General features: G+C 43.0%; 1 protein-coding gene across 1 annotated transcript; it reads right to left on the bottom strand.

The window, feature by feature from the left end:
• Positions 1 to 288: 288 nt before the first annotated feature.
• On the bottom strand, positions 289 to 12,043 carry LOC116044539 (indian hedgehog B protein). The gene is made up of 3 exons (XM_031291797.2): positions 11,718 to 12,043; positions 6,756 to 7,017; positions 289 to 2,339 (listed from the first exon to the last, which is right to left on the bottom strand). Exons 1-3 carry the CDS (start codon positions 12,015 to 12,017, stop codon positions 1,654 to 1,656), a joined length of 1,248 nt encoding a protein of 415 aa, XP_031147657.1. The 5' UTR covers positions 12,018 to 12,043; the 3' UTR covers positions 289 to 1,653.
• Positions 12,044 to 14,892: the final 2,849 nt, after the last annotated feature.

The raw sequence follows: 14,892 nt of genomic DNA, 5'->3' as shown, positions 1-14,892 counted from the left end.
GAAGACTTTGAAGACTGGGTGCTGGTTTCTTAATGTGGATAATAATATATAAAAGGTAATTAGGACAGCACTCCAATTAATACATTTCATTGCCACACAGACGTTTCGGGCAGGACGCCCTTCTTCAGCGTGTTTCTCAGGCAATCTCAGCATTTGAAGTAAGTAACTACAAGTGCTGAGTACACTGACATTTATACAGAGTAAAACCTTGGATAATCAGAGGATGCATACAAACAGGTTAGAGCTTCTATTCATATTTAGGTATCAGATCAAGACACAGAAACAACACATTCTCCAGTACACTCATTTATAATAATTACTTATCCAGGTTGAGGATAGTGCATCTGCAGTGGACAGACATCATTTAAAGAGGCCAAAGTCAGGAGACCGAGATATGTCTTTAGTTTCCAGCAGAATAAATTCCCAGTCCATCCCTGCCTACATCAGACATTGAGATATAAATCAAACGACACACAACTCATTTCAATATAATTTAATTTAAAAAATAAATCTTTTTTTAATATCTCTTCACCCATAATAACTTCATAAACATTAAACAAATAACACTTAAATACACTCTTTCATTCCTTCTAAAATCTCTGTATTTAAGCAGTAATGTTACATTAACACGACCACATCCCTGTGGACTTTACTATGAAACTAAAATCTCCTCAAATTTTACCTTAAAATTCCACCTTTTCACCCAATGCAATATAATATTTCATAACATATTATCTGCATGTTTTAAGGGCTTCGTAAGCGGTACAATACTTTTAACATTGCCCTTAATTTACACATTACATTCTACATATTTGATAAATCAATTAAGGATTAATTGAAGGTGTTATTAAGGTTCAGGTGAGAATTATGGATATTTAAAAGGGATTCTTTCACAGTATTACACCAGATTAAAGGGTAAATGAATTGATAAATTAATGGATTGTATTATATTAAGGGATGTTTATGGGTTTTCTGCACGAATTAAGGGTTGTTTGAGGGGTCAAATTCACCAAAACATCCCTGAATTTACAGTGTACCTTAAAAGTGCTTTCATTTTTATTTAAGTTGAACATGCAGGGAGGGCTTTCGTGCCACGTGTAAAGGTGTTTCAACCACTTAAATCCACTTGAATCGATTAAGAAAACACATTAAAATACCCTTAATATATTACAATCCATTAATGTGTCCAATAAAACCCCTAAAATAACCCATTAAATAACAAAATACTGAATAAGAATCCCTTAAAACATCTGTACTTTGCACTTGAAAATGTTTCAGCCCTCTAGGATGATGACTAATGTGTGAAATCAGCTGTCGGGTGTGTTGTCAAGCGTAGATTAAGGGACTGTTGTTTCATAGTGTCACTAAAAGTCTTTTTGGAGCTCGTTGGGACTTGGAGTGCTCTTATCTGTGTTTGTGGTTTGGAGAGAGTTCATCTGTGTCAGTTCACAGCTTCTTCTTCCCTCTTTGTCCCGCCTAAAGAACTCCCATCATGCCTCAGCAGGAACACAAACGTCTCCCGTCTCAGCAGGTGGTCCATCGTGGTCCCGTACGGCTCTACAGGCTTGGGTCTGGGGTCATCCCAGTTTAAAAAGTGAGAGGTTCAGGTTCCTTTCCGATAAATGTGTCCTCCTATGTGACCTGTCCCCTCCCTCACCTGTCGTCCTGAGCCACGCCCAGCGGGTGGAGGCGCCCTGAGTCCAGCAGCACCCTGCCCAGCCAGTGTAAAAGCTGCGAGTACCAGTGGATCCCGTCACCGTGGCTCCCAGTGGATCCAGTCCAGCTGTGGATCAGCCGGAGCGGCGAGAAGGCCCAATGAGCCAGGGCGTGCTGGTCCACCACGGCGTAGCAGGACGCCACCACCCCGTCCACCACCAGCGTCCCCTGCTGGGTCAGCGGTGCAAACGCCCCCCTGCTCGCCCTCGTGCTGATCCGGGTGATCCGAGACAGACGCCCCGGTCCCGCTTCACCCTGTGACACCAGCACACACTGTCCCGGCTGGGCACCACTGGCGTACACAGTCCTGAGGGCGCCGCGGGCTGGCAGCGCCCCCTCCGAGCAGTTCCCCTCGGACACAAAGATCAGGTGGGCGGCAGTGAGCGAGAGGCGGGCCCCGGCCTCTGTGTGCAGGGTGTAGAAGAGCGTCCAGGTGGCGGGGGCGCGGTCCAGGAAGACCAGGACTTGGCTGTAAAGCAGCTCCCCGCTGCCGTCGCTGCCCGTCGACGCCAGGACTTGCTCGCCGGGCCGCAGGTCAATAATGGACTTCTGAGCGCCGCTCGCCAACGTCACCAAGGCCTCGCCGGGGAAACATCCTCCAGATTTAGCCGCCACGGAGTGATCTGACAGACAGACAGACAGACAGACAGACAGACAGACAGACAAAGAGACTTCTGTCACAGAAGTAGGAATGATCATTTCAACATTTGTTTGACTTTTTAATTCAAACCTATGAGACACTATGAGACACCATAACACATCACGTCAACGTTTGGATTCATAAAGTCATCATTTTGACCTTTCCAGCCAATACTTTTGAATAAGACACTTTCCAACTCACAATTATGACTTGATTGAAAATAATCTTTGTATCTCATTATTTTAATTATATTACCTTCTAATTTTTTTAACTATCTTATCATTTTGACTTTCTATTTAACATGTTTGACATTTTGACTTAGGATCTCATAATTTTATGGATTTAAAAAGTCAAACCTTTGACTAATTATATGATATTTTTGAATTAAAAAGTCATATCTAATAGTTTTAACTTCAAAAAGTCAAACCTTTGACTCATGATCTCACATTTATGACTTGCCATTTCATAGTTTCGACTCAAGAACACATTTCCAGTTAGTATCTCATCATTTCTGACTATAACGTTTATATTTTTTTTCTTCACTTTTACTTAAAAATCTATACATTTAATTTTGTATTTCATAATTTGAATGTACCGTGAGTATCTACCGTGACCTGGCAGACATGCGCTTCTACAAAAAAGAACTAAAGCACACAATCCATCTTTCCAACTCCCTTTAGCTAAATATTGACTTTATTCTTTCCTCCTCTGGACTTTAAGAACAACACACTGATAAAAGCTCCTGTTTGAAGACCGTGTGTGTGTGTGTGTGTGTGTACTTGGAAGTTCAGGCAGGATTGTCTTGGGGACAATGCGTGCGGCAACTTGAAAGTGAGACTCGAGGACCGTCTCAGGTCTATCTGGGAGAAATATTTGGGGAAGGCAGAGAGCCGAGGCCCCGTGATAAGATAAGTCACCTTGAGAGGAAGGAGCAGCGCGGGTTAATCATCTGACAACATGGCTGCAGTTCAACCGTTAAAAATGGCTCTTCCTGGTTTAGATACACAGACAGGAGGGTTCTTTTAGTTTGGACTGACCATAAATAAGCAACAAAAACCTAAAATGTGACTACTTCAGAGTCAGGAATCTATTTTTTATTTAGAAATGATTTATTTGACCTTGTTATCGAGCTAAAAGTTCCATAAATTGTTTATTCAGTAGTTATGTATAATTTATATATAAGAAAAAACTCAAAGTAGGCCTGCAACTTGCGCTTATTTTGATAGTTCATTAATCTGTCGATCATTTTTTCCATTAATGGATTAGTTGTTTGGTGTATGACATTATGAAATGGTGAAAAATGTGGATCAGTGTTTCCCAAAAAGCCCAAGATGACGTCCTCAAATGTCTTGTTTAGTCCACAACTCAAAGATATTCAGTTTACTGTCCCAGAGGAGAGAAGAAACTAGAACATATTCACATCTAACAAGCTGGAATCAGAGAAGTGTGACCTTTTTCATAAAGAAATGAGTCAAACTGATTAATTGATTATTAAAATAGTTAGTATTACCTTCCTAAGTCTCTTTCCAGTTTGACCACAGAAACATTTCTCATGTTGTAAAGCAGCAGCAGTCGGAGATGAAATGTGTTGGTCAGTGTTAATCTCTGTGTCCTGGTGCTTTGCTGCCTCCTAGTGCTTCTTTCTCTCGCTGACTACCCCCCCCCCCCCCCCCCTCTTTTCTTTGAGAATTTTTGAGAAAAAAACAGGAGAATAATAAAAAAAAAAAAAAAAAAAGGAGAAATGAAAAACATGAAAAAAATACCAACTTGATTGGTTGCCCTTCTGATCAAGTCAAGGACTGGGCCCTCGCAACCCGATCTGGGAGGGAAGGAGAGACAAAGGAAAGGACAAGGAGAGATAAAGTAGGAAAAAGGAGAAGGAAAGATGGGAAAAGAAAAGGAAAATCTCAGTTACCACTCAGTGTAAAATGTGTAAAGGGGATGTTTAAACTCTGAATACTGTGTGACTTTCAGCACATCTGTGCCTTTACTTCTGGATGCCATGTGTTTGTTACTTTTCATTTGCGGAGATTAATAGACACTGTGTTAGGTATGTGGAACCTTAATGTAAAGGAGACAATTTCCACTTTGCATTAACATGCAATCTATATGTGGTTATCTTTCTCAGGGTACGAAAAGTCTTAATCTAAGTGTGAATGTGATCTGTGCAGTTCAGCCAAAACATGTTGAAAAGTAAGCTACTGAAAAAGAAGTAGAGCTTAAAATGATGTAAAGATACTATACAATATAGTTGTTGTGGCAACTGTTTTTTAATTATTACAACTAAAATCTAGTTAATACATTAGTTAGCGGCACACGTACCAGCGTTTTTAAGCTCTGTGATTAGATGTTTCGTACTGAAATGCACCCTGGGAATCCTCGTTAACTTCTCTTCTTTTTATCTGTAAGAAATCAGACTTTTTCTAATGCAGTTGTTCATCTTTTTATGATTCAACCAGGACAGTTTTGTCCATCCAAAGCTGAAAAAGAGCTCCAACTGTCAGCTGCCAACACTCTGGTCTAGGCAGAACACTAACCAGACTTTTATTTCCTGAACAGAAAGAATGAAATAGTTTTTTATAGTTTGTAACTCTGTTAGGATTTTCTAGCTTTTGCGACAATAAACTGTAAAACTCCAGGTTTCAAAACACCCTTTCAGCCACGCTTGCCTAGTTTATCTACAGCCTGTAGATATCTTTATATTTTGCTAAGTAGTTTTATGGAAAATACATAAAGAACTTTCTGATTTATGCAGTTTCCTCTTCTGAAATCCCCTGATTTGTGGTTGTTAAAAAGAAAAGATGAGCAACAAAAAAAGCATAAAAAAGCCACAAAAATCTCACAGAAGCACAACTATTGACGTGTACAACCTGGGGACACGTGGGACGAGTGGCAGATGAGACAGAGGGGAATAGAAAGAGCCGCCCAGATAGTTAAGATGCAAGCAAGAAGAAAGTTAGTGATCAGGGATGGAGGAGGAAAACAAGAAATGTTAGAAATAAAAGGCAGCGAGAAGTAGTCTTTGGCCGTTTGCACAAGGTTAATGTTTCTCTGACTGTTGTGCATTTAGAGTGGAAGTTTTGGAGTCTCTGTGCCACACAATTCATCTCATCACATGTGACTTGTCAGGCTACAGTAAGACACACGGGGTGTGTGCATTGCTATAAGCAAAGTGTAGTCACACTGCTGCAATTTCAAAGCCTCTACTCAAATTGCAGACAGATGGATTAGTGATACAAAGTGTGAGTCCTGGAAGCAGTATGCACCAGTTCAGTCCCAGAACACATCGAACTTCAGCAGAAAAGATGTGTTTGTTTACTTTGCCAGCCAGGCTGGGAGTTTTTTCCCTGCATGTAGTTACAAACTGTCTCAAGTCCCTGTTGACTTGTTGAAGATCTTTTTCTAACCCTAACCAAATGCTTTGAGTTACCTAAACATAGCACGTTAATCTGTTTGAGTTGCATTGAATGGATGAAAAATGAAAAGTGAATGAAAGTTCTGCAGATACTGTAAGTTCAGTATTAGTCTGGATCAACAGAACCGTCACCGTCCGCTCTCTGTGTGTTGCCGTTCTTAAACTTCATTCTCTTTGGGAACCAACAACAACTTTCGAGCAAGCAAGCTACACGCTGAAAATGGTAGTTTTGAAGAACATTTGGACGGTGCAACAAGGCAGGCCTGCTTGGTTCTTTCAGGGAATGAGTGTAAAGATTTATAAAGACTATGTTTAGGGCGTTTCCTCTCTAACTGGGATGTTTTGGGACCGATTGGTTGGATAGCTGTAGACGAAGTACACACGGAGATACACTGGTAAGAGCCAATGAGGTTTAACCATGTATCAGCTAATTTAAATAGCTCACGTTACTGTATTGTGTCAACAGTTAACTTCATGTAATATTGTATGAGGCGTTTTCTTTAGCGGGGTGTAAATGTTCCACCAGAACAAGTTCCTTCTTGAGACTATTTAACAGAGCCACCGTCACTGCGTATGGAGCTTAGCGCCGCCCAACATGATTGTGATTGGTTTAAAGAAATGCAAACAACCCAGAGTTTTTTTCTCATATCCCAGAATGCATCTGTGGTGTAGCCAGACCTTTACTCCACAGTATGAACATGTTGTATACTTTCACTTGCGTTTCTTTTTAAAGATGTGTATGCTATTTCAGATCTGTAGTATGTAAACATGACTTTTAGAAGACAGAGAGTGTTTAACTTTTTAAATGAATGTGAGATATATCAGATTTCTTCAATTTGAATGTAATAAACTCTTAAAAGGCCAGCAGCGAGTTGCCTTTAGACCTGGTCTGACAATACGGCATAATTGCCTGCCGGCTCTCTGAGACCCTTTTCCCTTTATAAATACATCTGGATTCCAGCTCCAACACGTGTCCTCCCTCACCTGACTTGACGCTGCAGTGGATGTGGGCCTTGGACTCGTAGTAGACCCAGTCAAAGCCGGCCTCCACCGCCAGTCGCGCCAGCATGGCGTACTTGTTCCTGTCCCGGTCCGAGGTGGTGATGTCCACCGCCCGGCCCTCGTAGTGCAGCGACTCCTCCGAGTGGTGGCCGTCCTCGTCCCAGCCCTCGGTGACCCGCAGCCGGACCCCGGGCCACAGGTTCATCACCGAGATGGCCAGGGAGTTCAGCTTGTCTTTGCAGCGCTGAACAAAAGAGACACTTATCTGTTGTTGTGCACTTTACATTCAACACATGTTGGATCATTGTGATAGAGAAACAAACTGTTGGCACACAGTTGGAAGAACATTATTACTCATATCATCGGCTTCTGTGGCATTATGATTTCCCTTCACTGGGAATAATCCAGGAAAAAACAGAGCAAAACTACACCAAATAACGTGAACAAATACTTTGGGCTATACGGTGTACATCTAATTATGTGAACATATATATATTTAAACTATACAGGTTCATAAACTGGGGAAAAAATCTATAGATCAACATCAGACTACTAAATTCATGTCTGACATGATTGTAGGAAATTAAACATATTTAAATCACATTTAACAACCAACAACCGCTTTTAAAAGATGTTTGTTTTGTATGTGTTTATTTAAAGTGGATCACTTCCTGTCACATTATTCTCCTGTATGATCCATAGACAATATACAGAATGGACCACCAGATCCCGTTGCTCTGGACGGAGACCAGTGAAGGATATTAGAAGCTCTTTTCCGGTGATGGCTGAGCGTTACTGAGCAGCCTCCAACTGAGCTTGAAGACGTAGATGTGACGTGAGCAACCTGTCTGAAAGTTGGAAGTCTTCTGGTAGCTGTGCCAAGAGAAATCTCAATCATTCCCAATCTAGCAGAGACGGAGAGCGTAGGTATATGTAAGGAGATAACATAGACACAGGCTAATTATTGATCACTAAAATGATAGTTAACATTAGTAATTAAACTTAAACAGCTAATGGAAGTCCAAACTGCCTGAGAGCTTCTCCTGTACTATACGGTAATTCCTCTACTATGAGACAGTAAGTCTCGTGGTTATGACCCAATCGTTAGCCTATTTTTACAAAAACGTCTGCTACGGAGCCATAACGTGAGATACACTGTCACATTATTCTCCGGCAGACTTGACCTTTGAACTTCTTCCTGCTGTTGTTTGAATTCTCTGTAGGAGTTTAACACTGCTGCTGCACTCTGAGCCTCAACTTTGAAACCAATCAGATGGCGGCAGAAAAGCCCACTTCACCAAATCTCCGTCACACCCCATCACACCCCACTTGTCTGTGGCTCAGCCTTCCCACAATGCACCCCTGCTGTCCCGGCTCGGCCTGATGTTTGCTCTCTGTGGTGAGCGAAGGGAGGCTAAGTTAAGGATGGATGGATGGAGGGGTGGAGGTGGGACTGTGAGGTTTTAGGGTGGTTTGGGGGGGGCGACTGCTCCATGAACAAGAGGTCCTCAGCGTCCCTCTAAACCCGGAGTCTGGTCGGGGTGAGCAAACAGAAGTGAAGGACTCATTCAACTCCTCCAGCTCGCCCAAATAAATCCTCCAGTCAGCTCCGTTAATCTAATCCACAGCCGGGCCGCTTTGTCTGGGGGGGGGTTATCCAACGTGATATCTCAGGTGACACCTCAGACACACCTGGTGTCGTGTTACCACATTAAAGGGGGAGAATGGGTTTTAAAAACTGTCAGATTGGCCTGAACAGGGTGCTGCTTTTCTAAACTAAAACATTTTGCAAGACAATTTGGGCTGAATTCCGGGACGGAGTGGGGGGGTGGGGGGGGGTGTGGTTTCTGGGGCTCCAGCCCCGAATGTTTTCTCAAAAGCCCCGGATCTTTTAAGCCGACTTTACTGTCTTTCAGAGGATGAGGTTAAACAGTTAAAGAACAGTTAGACACAAAATAGGATGAAGGCTCTAGAGGAGCATTTATTTCCTCTGCAACTACCATCTTATTCCCCAATGATATACACATGTTTAGGCATCCCCTTATCAAATGGCTTGAAAAATAGTGCAAATAGCTGCCATAAAGGAGGGGGAGGAGTGGGGGGGGGGATCTCCATAGGGGAGCACGCCCCTCTAGGTTTGGGCTTAGCCCTAATTGTGTACAACATCTGTCTGTATGAATTAACTTCATAAACTGGTTATCTCAGCCACGACTTGATGGATTGTAATAATAGTTCAGATCGGCCTGTTACGGGTGCTCTAATTTAAAGTTTTTACTAAAAGATTAATCTAAATACACCTTTTGTTTGATTTAGGTTACTGGAGCTGCACGGCAAACTTGGATGTTAGGGTATTTGATTCATTTGTTTGGGTCATTTTTTTACTTTAACACAACATATCTCCCACTCAACTTATCTGATTTTGAAATGTTAATTTAAACAGTTTAATTTGGTAATAAAAGGTAAACAAAAATGAAACTTTTGAAGGCCTTAAATGCCTCAATTTGAATAAAATTCGGACAGAAACGTTTTTATCTGTTGGTTTTACTTCAATTAGATCAAATGAAATAAAGCTAAATTTCCTAAAGTCTTAATAAATCAAGGCTGCATGACTACAGGACGTCTTGTATTTCCCTGCAGCCTCTGAAAGCGTCTCGTTTCATGAATCTCAGCCTATTTAGGAGTGAAAAGTGGGATTAAACCCCATAAATGTCTCTTTCCATGTCGGCTGTGATAAGAATAGCTCGTGTCTCGGTGCCCACAGATGCCTTTTCACGGTGTTCTCTGTGGATTTTAACATCGTGTGTTTTCTCTGCGGTCACGGCAACGAGCTAGACTTCATAAATCAGACGATACATTTTGTTGGTTTTCCTTTCAAGGTATACAGATCGACGGGGGTTTCTGTAGGAGTGGGGTGAGCACTAAACCGCTGGCTGCACAAACATTGGACGCGCAGGCTGACAACATGCGCCTATGCTCACCTTTACGCTGCAAGAAATGTCCCTCTGAACAGGTCACTTAGTCTCATGTGGCGCCTGAACAGTATTGGAGATGAGGGGACACAGTCTGCAAAAACAATTGTCTTCTCTTGATTCCAATGCAATTAGATTGTTTTAAGGATGCTTTTAAAACAAACAAAAGCGGGGTGATCTGAATGTTCGGGGCAACTTTTATGCAAGAAACTGTTTGGAAATAAGTGAAATAAACTTGCACTCATTGCATTTCTTTACATGTGCACTGAAAAGAGAACCAACCCTCATTAAAAAAGTCCAAGTTAAATGTGAAAAAATGACACTTTTTGCAGTGTGGCTTCGCCCTGAACAGTCGCGTCTGTATGCAGCACGGAGCGCCCAGGAAAAAGCGAATAAAAAATAAAGAGGCGAGAGAAAAAAAAATCCGTATAATTAAGGCTTCAACACAAGTGAAGTGGACTATATTTGCACATGTGCGCTGCGAAAACAAACAAAAAGTAACACGGAATAGTAAAAGACAAACAGGCGGCTGTCTCCTGCGGCTTGGAGCCCATAAATTGTGTGCAGGTCTGCGCCGTTGACGCGCAGCGCGGCTCGGGGTGCGCGCTGCAAAAAATATCCAGTTTGGAGACGTTTCACGGAAAAAGTTATCTGAACTTTTTTTTTATTTCTTTAACAAAGTTAAAGTGTGCTGATTAGACCTTTTTCACCCTCACGTGTTCCACGATCAGGAGTCATTTTTTGTGAAAAGTGGCAAAATCTTGAGAAAAAGCAAACCGAAAAGAATCCAATAAAGTCTGTTGATTTGGGAAATTAAAGCTTTTGAATCAGGTTGTTTTGCGCTTAAGATACATCGAATCAACTCCTCCATGCATGCAGATTTGTCCAATCATACATAATAATAAATCCAGCATTTATCATGCACATTCCTTCACTTAAACCCAGCCGAAGTGACTCGCTCCGGCGGATATTTCTTGCAGTGCGCGCAGCGAGGTGACAGCTCCAGACGGGAGTGCGCGCTTTCATTCCCCACGTGGGTCTGTGGACATAAGCGCTGCAGCTCGGAGAGGAAGCCCGCGGTCACAAGAGCCAGATATAAATACTTTATTCCTGGGGAAATTGGGAGTCAAATAAATTCCACCCGGGGCCACATCAATGGCGGTCTCGTAAAAAATTCTGACAGTCCAAAAGGCGACTGTTAACTCTGGCCAGTCGGGCTAAAAACGAAAACGGTAAACATCAGTACACGCTTGACCCGGGCTCTAACCAAATACGACTTTTGGCTGTTTTTCCACCAAAAAACATGATGTTAAACAGAGGACATAGTGTTTTAATTAAGAGCGACCGCTTTTCCATACATTTTTAGACGGGGTTGCCCTCTTTTACGCAGGAGCTGCCCACAGTGAACCTCTGAAACTCCATGTGGAGCCGGAGAGAAGAGCTCTGATTCAAACCGCTCACCTACACAATCCAGAAACAAACTGCACTGTGTCAACAGCTGCAGAGAATTGACTGGAGAACGAGTTGTGCAAACACACGTTTTGTAATCAGTTTCCCAACAGGCAGCACTGCAGGAAAAATCCACCTTAAAACCATCAAATAGTTAAAGGAAAAGTGTGAACATTGTAGTTTTATTAAAAATAAGTTAAATTAATCTTCCTGTAAGTCTGCTGCTGTGATTTAAATCAAGTGACATTTGGAAGACTTGTGGTAACTAATGACACTTTTTTCTTTCAATAGCCTTAAAACAATGTATAATATTGGTAGATTTGATCCAACTAATTAAGAAAATGTGACTGAAGTATTTTGCTGTGACGAGCCTTGAGTCAACAAGAAATGCGGAAAGAGATAACAGTGTCCACGCGCTTAAAGACTGGCCAAAGTGCACCTAATAATGCACTGAAAACCCTCTTAATGAGAGGTTTTAATGCTGAAAAGCCCTGGTTAAAAGGCACTACGGTGTCCGGGATGTTACCTGGGTCATCATGCGGTCTGCACCTGTGTTCTCCTCATCCTTGAAGATGATGTCGGGGTTGTAGTTCGGGGTGAGCTCCTTGAAGCGCTCAGAGTTCCGGGTTATTTTCCCTTCGTATCTCCCGCTGGCCCCTAAAGTCTTCTCGGCCACGTTGGGGCTGAACTGCTTGTAGGCGAGCGGCGCGAGCTTCCGCGGTGACCGCCTCTTGCCATAGCCTCTACCTGGCCCGCAGCCCTCGCTGACCGGCGAGAGGAGAAAGGCGCACCCGGCGAGGCACGTCACCAGCGTCGGGAGCAGCATTCTGCCCCGGGGCCGGTATGGAACCCCCCCGGCGGGTGGCCAAATGTCACCGCTGGATTTCTTGTGATGCGTGTGTCCCCACCCCGCGTGGGTCACCCTCTATAATTTTAGAGTGGAAGTAACGGAGCAGGACTCAGTCCCGAGTCCCAAAAAGTGGCCATTCCCGGTGCGTAAAAGTGGCCAGAGCGCCGCTGGAGACGAGCTGCAAAAAGCCTGAACCTGTCCTCTGAGCTGCTGACACTCTGCTGTCCCGAGTGCGCGCGGAGGCACGGGCATAAATAGGCGAGGTGAGTTTATCTTGGCAGGCAGGTTCAAAGCTGTGTCTCTGTGTCGAAGCTGTGAGAAAAGCGCTGCAGACAGACACGGAGGCGCGCGGTGCGGAGGCTGGCTGCGCCTGCTGGGCACGGCGGTCAAAGGGTGTCCCCGCAGCGGTTTCTGCCTCCCGGGTTTGTTCTCAATGCGTCCCTGTGGCGCAGGGCTGTTGGCAGAAATGGAAATGGAAGAGATCCTACTACAGAACAGATGAGGTGCCGCGGGAGAAGAAGGAGACCGCGCCCTGCTGGACCTGCCCTCTGCTCCGTCTTCTCCTCCCATCGGGGTGGCACAGGCCCCGCGGCCGCCGCAATCTGTTTATTGTCAGCCAAGAGGACAGACAAACACCGGGCCACGAGACCGTCTGGGCTGGCGCGCGCTCCCTCTGTCCTTTGGACCCTCATCTTTAAAGTTAAGACGCATGAGCAGGAGCGCAGGTGCGCGCGTTAAAACTTTCTCACCCCTCCTCTAGAAGATCTTAGACCCGTTACAGAATGACATAACAGTCTGTGCTGTAGGCGAGGAGGTAATACACCTCTAACCACCGTTTTCTCACCGTGCAGACGTCTTATAGTCACATTAAACTGCCACTCAGTTTGATCAGGGCCTCCTGGAAAACACTCAAGGACCCAGGACCCCACCTTGAAAAAAATCTAAACATTTCAGTGATTATTTGGCGTTGAAAATCACTACTTTTCCTAAACTTTTATTTTCAATTTCACTGATTCTAGAGATTACATTTCCCAGAACTCCCATTACCAACCCACCAAACGTTAAAAACTTTAAATGTTAAACTGACCGAGATGAAGAGAGAGATTTCTTCAGGCCAAGATGAGATCGGCATCATCATCTTAAAATGCAAACAAATGCTTCTTATTTGAACTACTAGAAAGTGTACGCTATCACACAGGGGGAATGTTGTGAATATGAGAGTTCCTAGCATAACAAATGCAGATTCACAGCAGGACCTTTCGCAGGTGAGCAGGAGCCTTTTTAGGAACTTTACCTGCATTTCCACCAAAAGGAACCAGAGTCTAAAGGTCCCTGTTCTTTGGGTTAACTTTCAGACGGTTCAGGGACTACCACTAACGACACCATGTTCTAATGGTTTATAGACCAAACAACTAATCCATTCATCCAGAAAATAATCAACAATGAAAATGATCGTTAGTTGCAGCCCTATTTAAAAGGCTCAACACTTTTCATGTTTTATTTGTCAGCCACCTGTAGATTATTATCACAATACAAAACTACAGACTGCTTTCTGTGGTGTTAAAACTGTGGGAGGTTGAGTGTGCGCTCTGAGATCAGCTGTGGATAACGGAGCAGCTCGCTGCAGTGGAAGGTCCGGTTTCACCAACAGAGACACGACACCCAACACCGGGCTGCTGAGCCCTCTGCTGATGTCATAATCTCCATCACTGGGGGCCAAACTGGGCTCTTAGGACCTCCAGGGGGCTTTAGTCGGGCTTTCAGGGGCCCAAAGTGAAATTAGACATACTTTGAATGTTATTTTATGTATGGGATTTCAGGACAAATAGTCTAAAGAGAAGAGTCCTCTTTGACAAAACCAGAATCCAATGAAGAAGTGTAATCTTGTGGGGTTTCTTAGGACCTCTAACATGGCACTTAGGGCTGCAATTAGCACAAGGTAACGCCATCAAATGTCTTGCTTGGTGCAACAAACGATCCAAAATGTAGAAAGGGAAGTTTGGGTTCCCCTACTGGAGCTGCTGGATGGACGGACGATCCAAACCCCCAAAAATATTGTTGAAAAATTGTTGCAGGTGAACTGCATGTTAAGGTATTGCTGTATCTTGTATATCTTAAAAACAAAAATAATAAGCGTGTCCTTGTCAGGTTCCACCTTCATAATTCTACAACCTAAATCAGGGATCGTTTCAGAGGAAATGTGCTCAGCTTTAGCAGTTATATTCCAGCGTCTTTATATGTATATATATATTCTGCATTTCCAGTTAACAAGCTGCCACTTTTCAGTAGCGTTTGTCACACAGAAACTCTTGAATTCTTGCAGGCAAACAGTGACTTTTCATCGAAAACTTCAATAGCATTCCCAAGATGCTGCAACACCTTGAGTCAACATCTCACTGTGCTCTGAAAAAGGAGAGCGGCTGCTCTATTGACCGCTGGCAGCTCATTATTCTCCGTCTGTCTGTCTGACACAAACCTTCAGACACAAACACGGAGGATTTGGTGGTTTCAAACCAAAGACATTTAAATTAAAAAATGTGGATGCTTCAAAACAAAGAGAAAGCATTATTTTATTGACTAAATTGAATAAAAGTTAAATAAAAACATGTTCAGTTTATAGCTGTTTAGAGTTTTAGACTTCAAAATGTCTTCCCATATTTTGACCATTTTCTGTAGTTGATTGTTGAAAACAGCCACCAAAATGAATCGACAGCTTGTTTAACTTCTCAAACAAAATCCAGACTTTAAAAAAGATGATTTATTATTATTATAATATCTAAAAAGCCTTTTGTTTTAACAAATCTAAATCCTAATTAAAACCAGCTTAAGTGTCTCAAACTATAAAAGTGTC

The sequence above is a fragment of the Sander lucioperca genome, chromosome 24, assembly GCF_008315115.2.
Source record: "Sander lucioperca isolate FBNREF2018 chromosome 24, SLUC_FBN_1.2, whole genome shotgun sequence".
NCBI lineage: Eukaryota > Metazoa > Chordata > Actinopteri > Perciformes > Percidae > Sander > Sander lucioperca.
The sequence above is the reverse complement of the archived record's forward strand: the minus strand, read 5'-3'. Positions and strand labels throughout refer to the sequence as shown.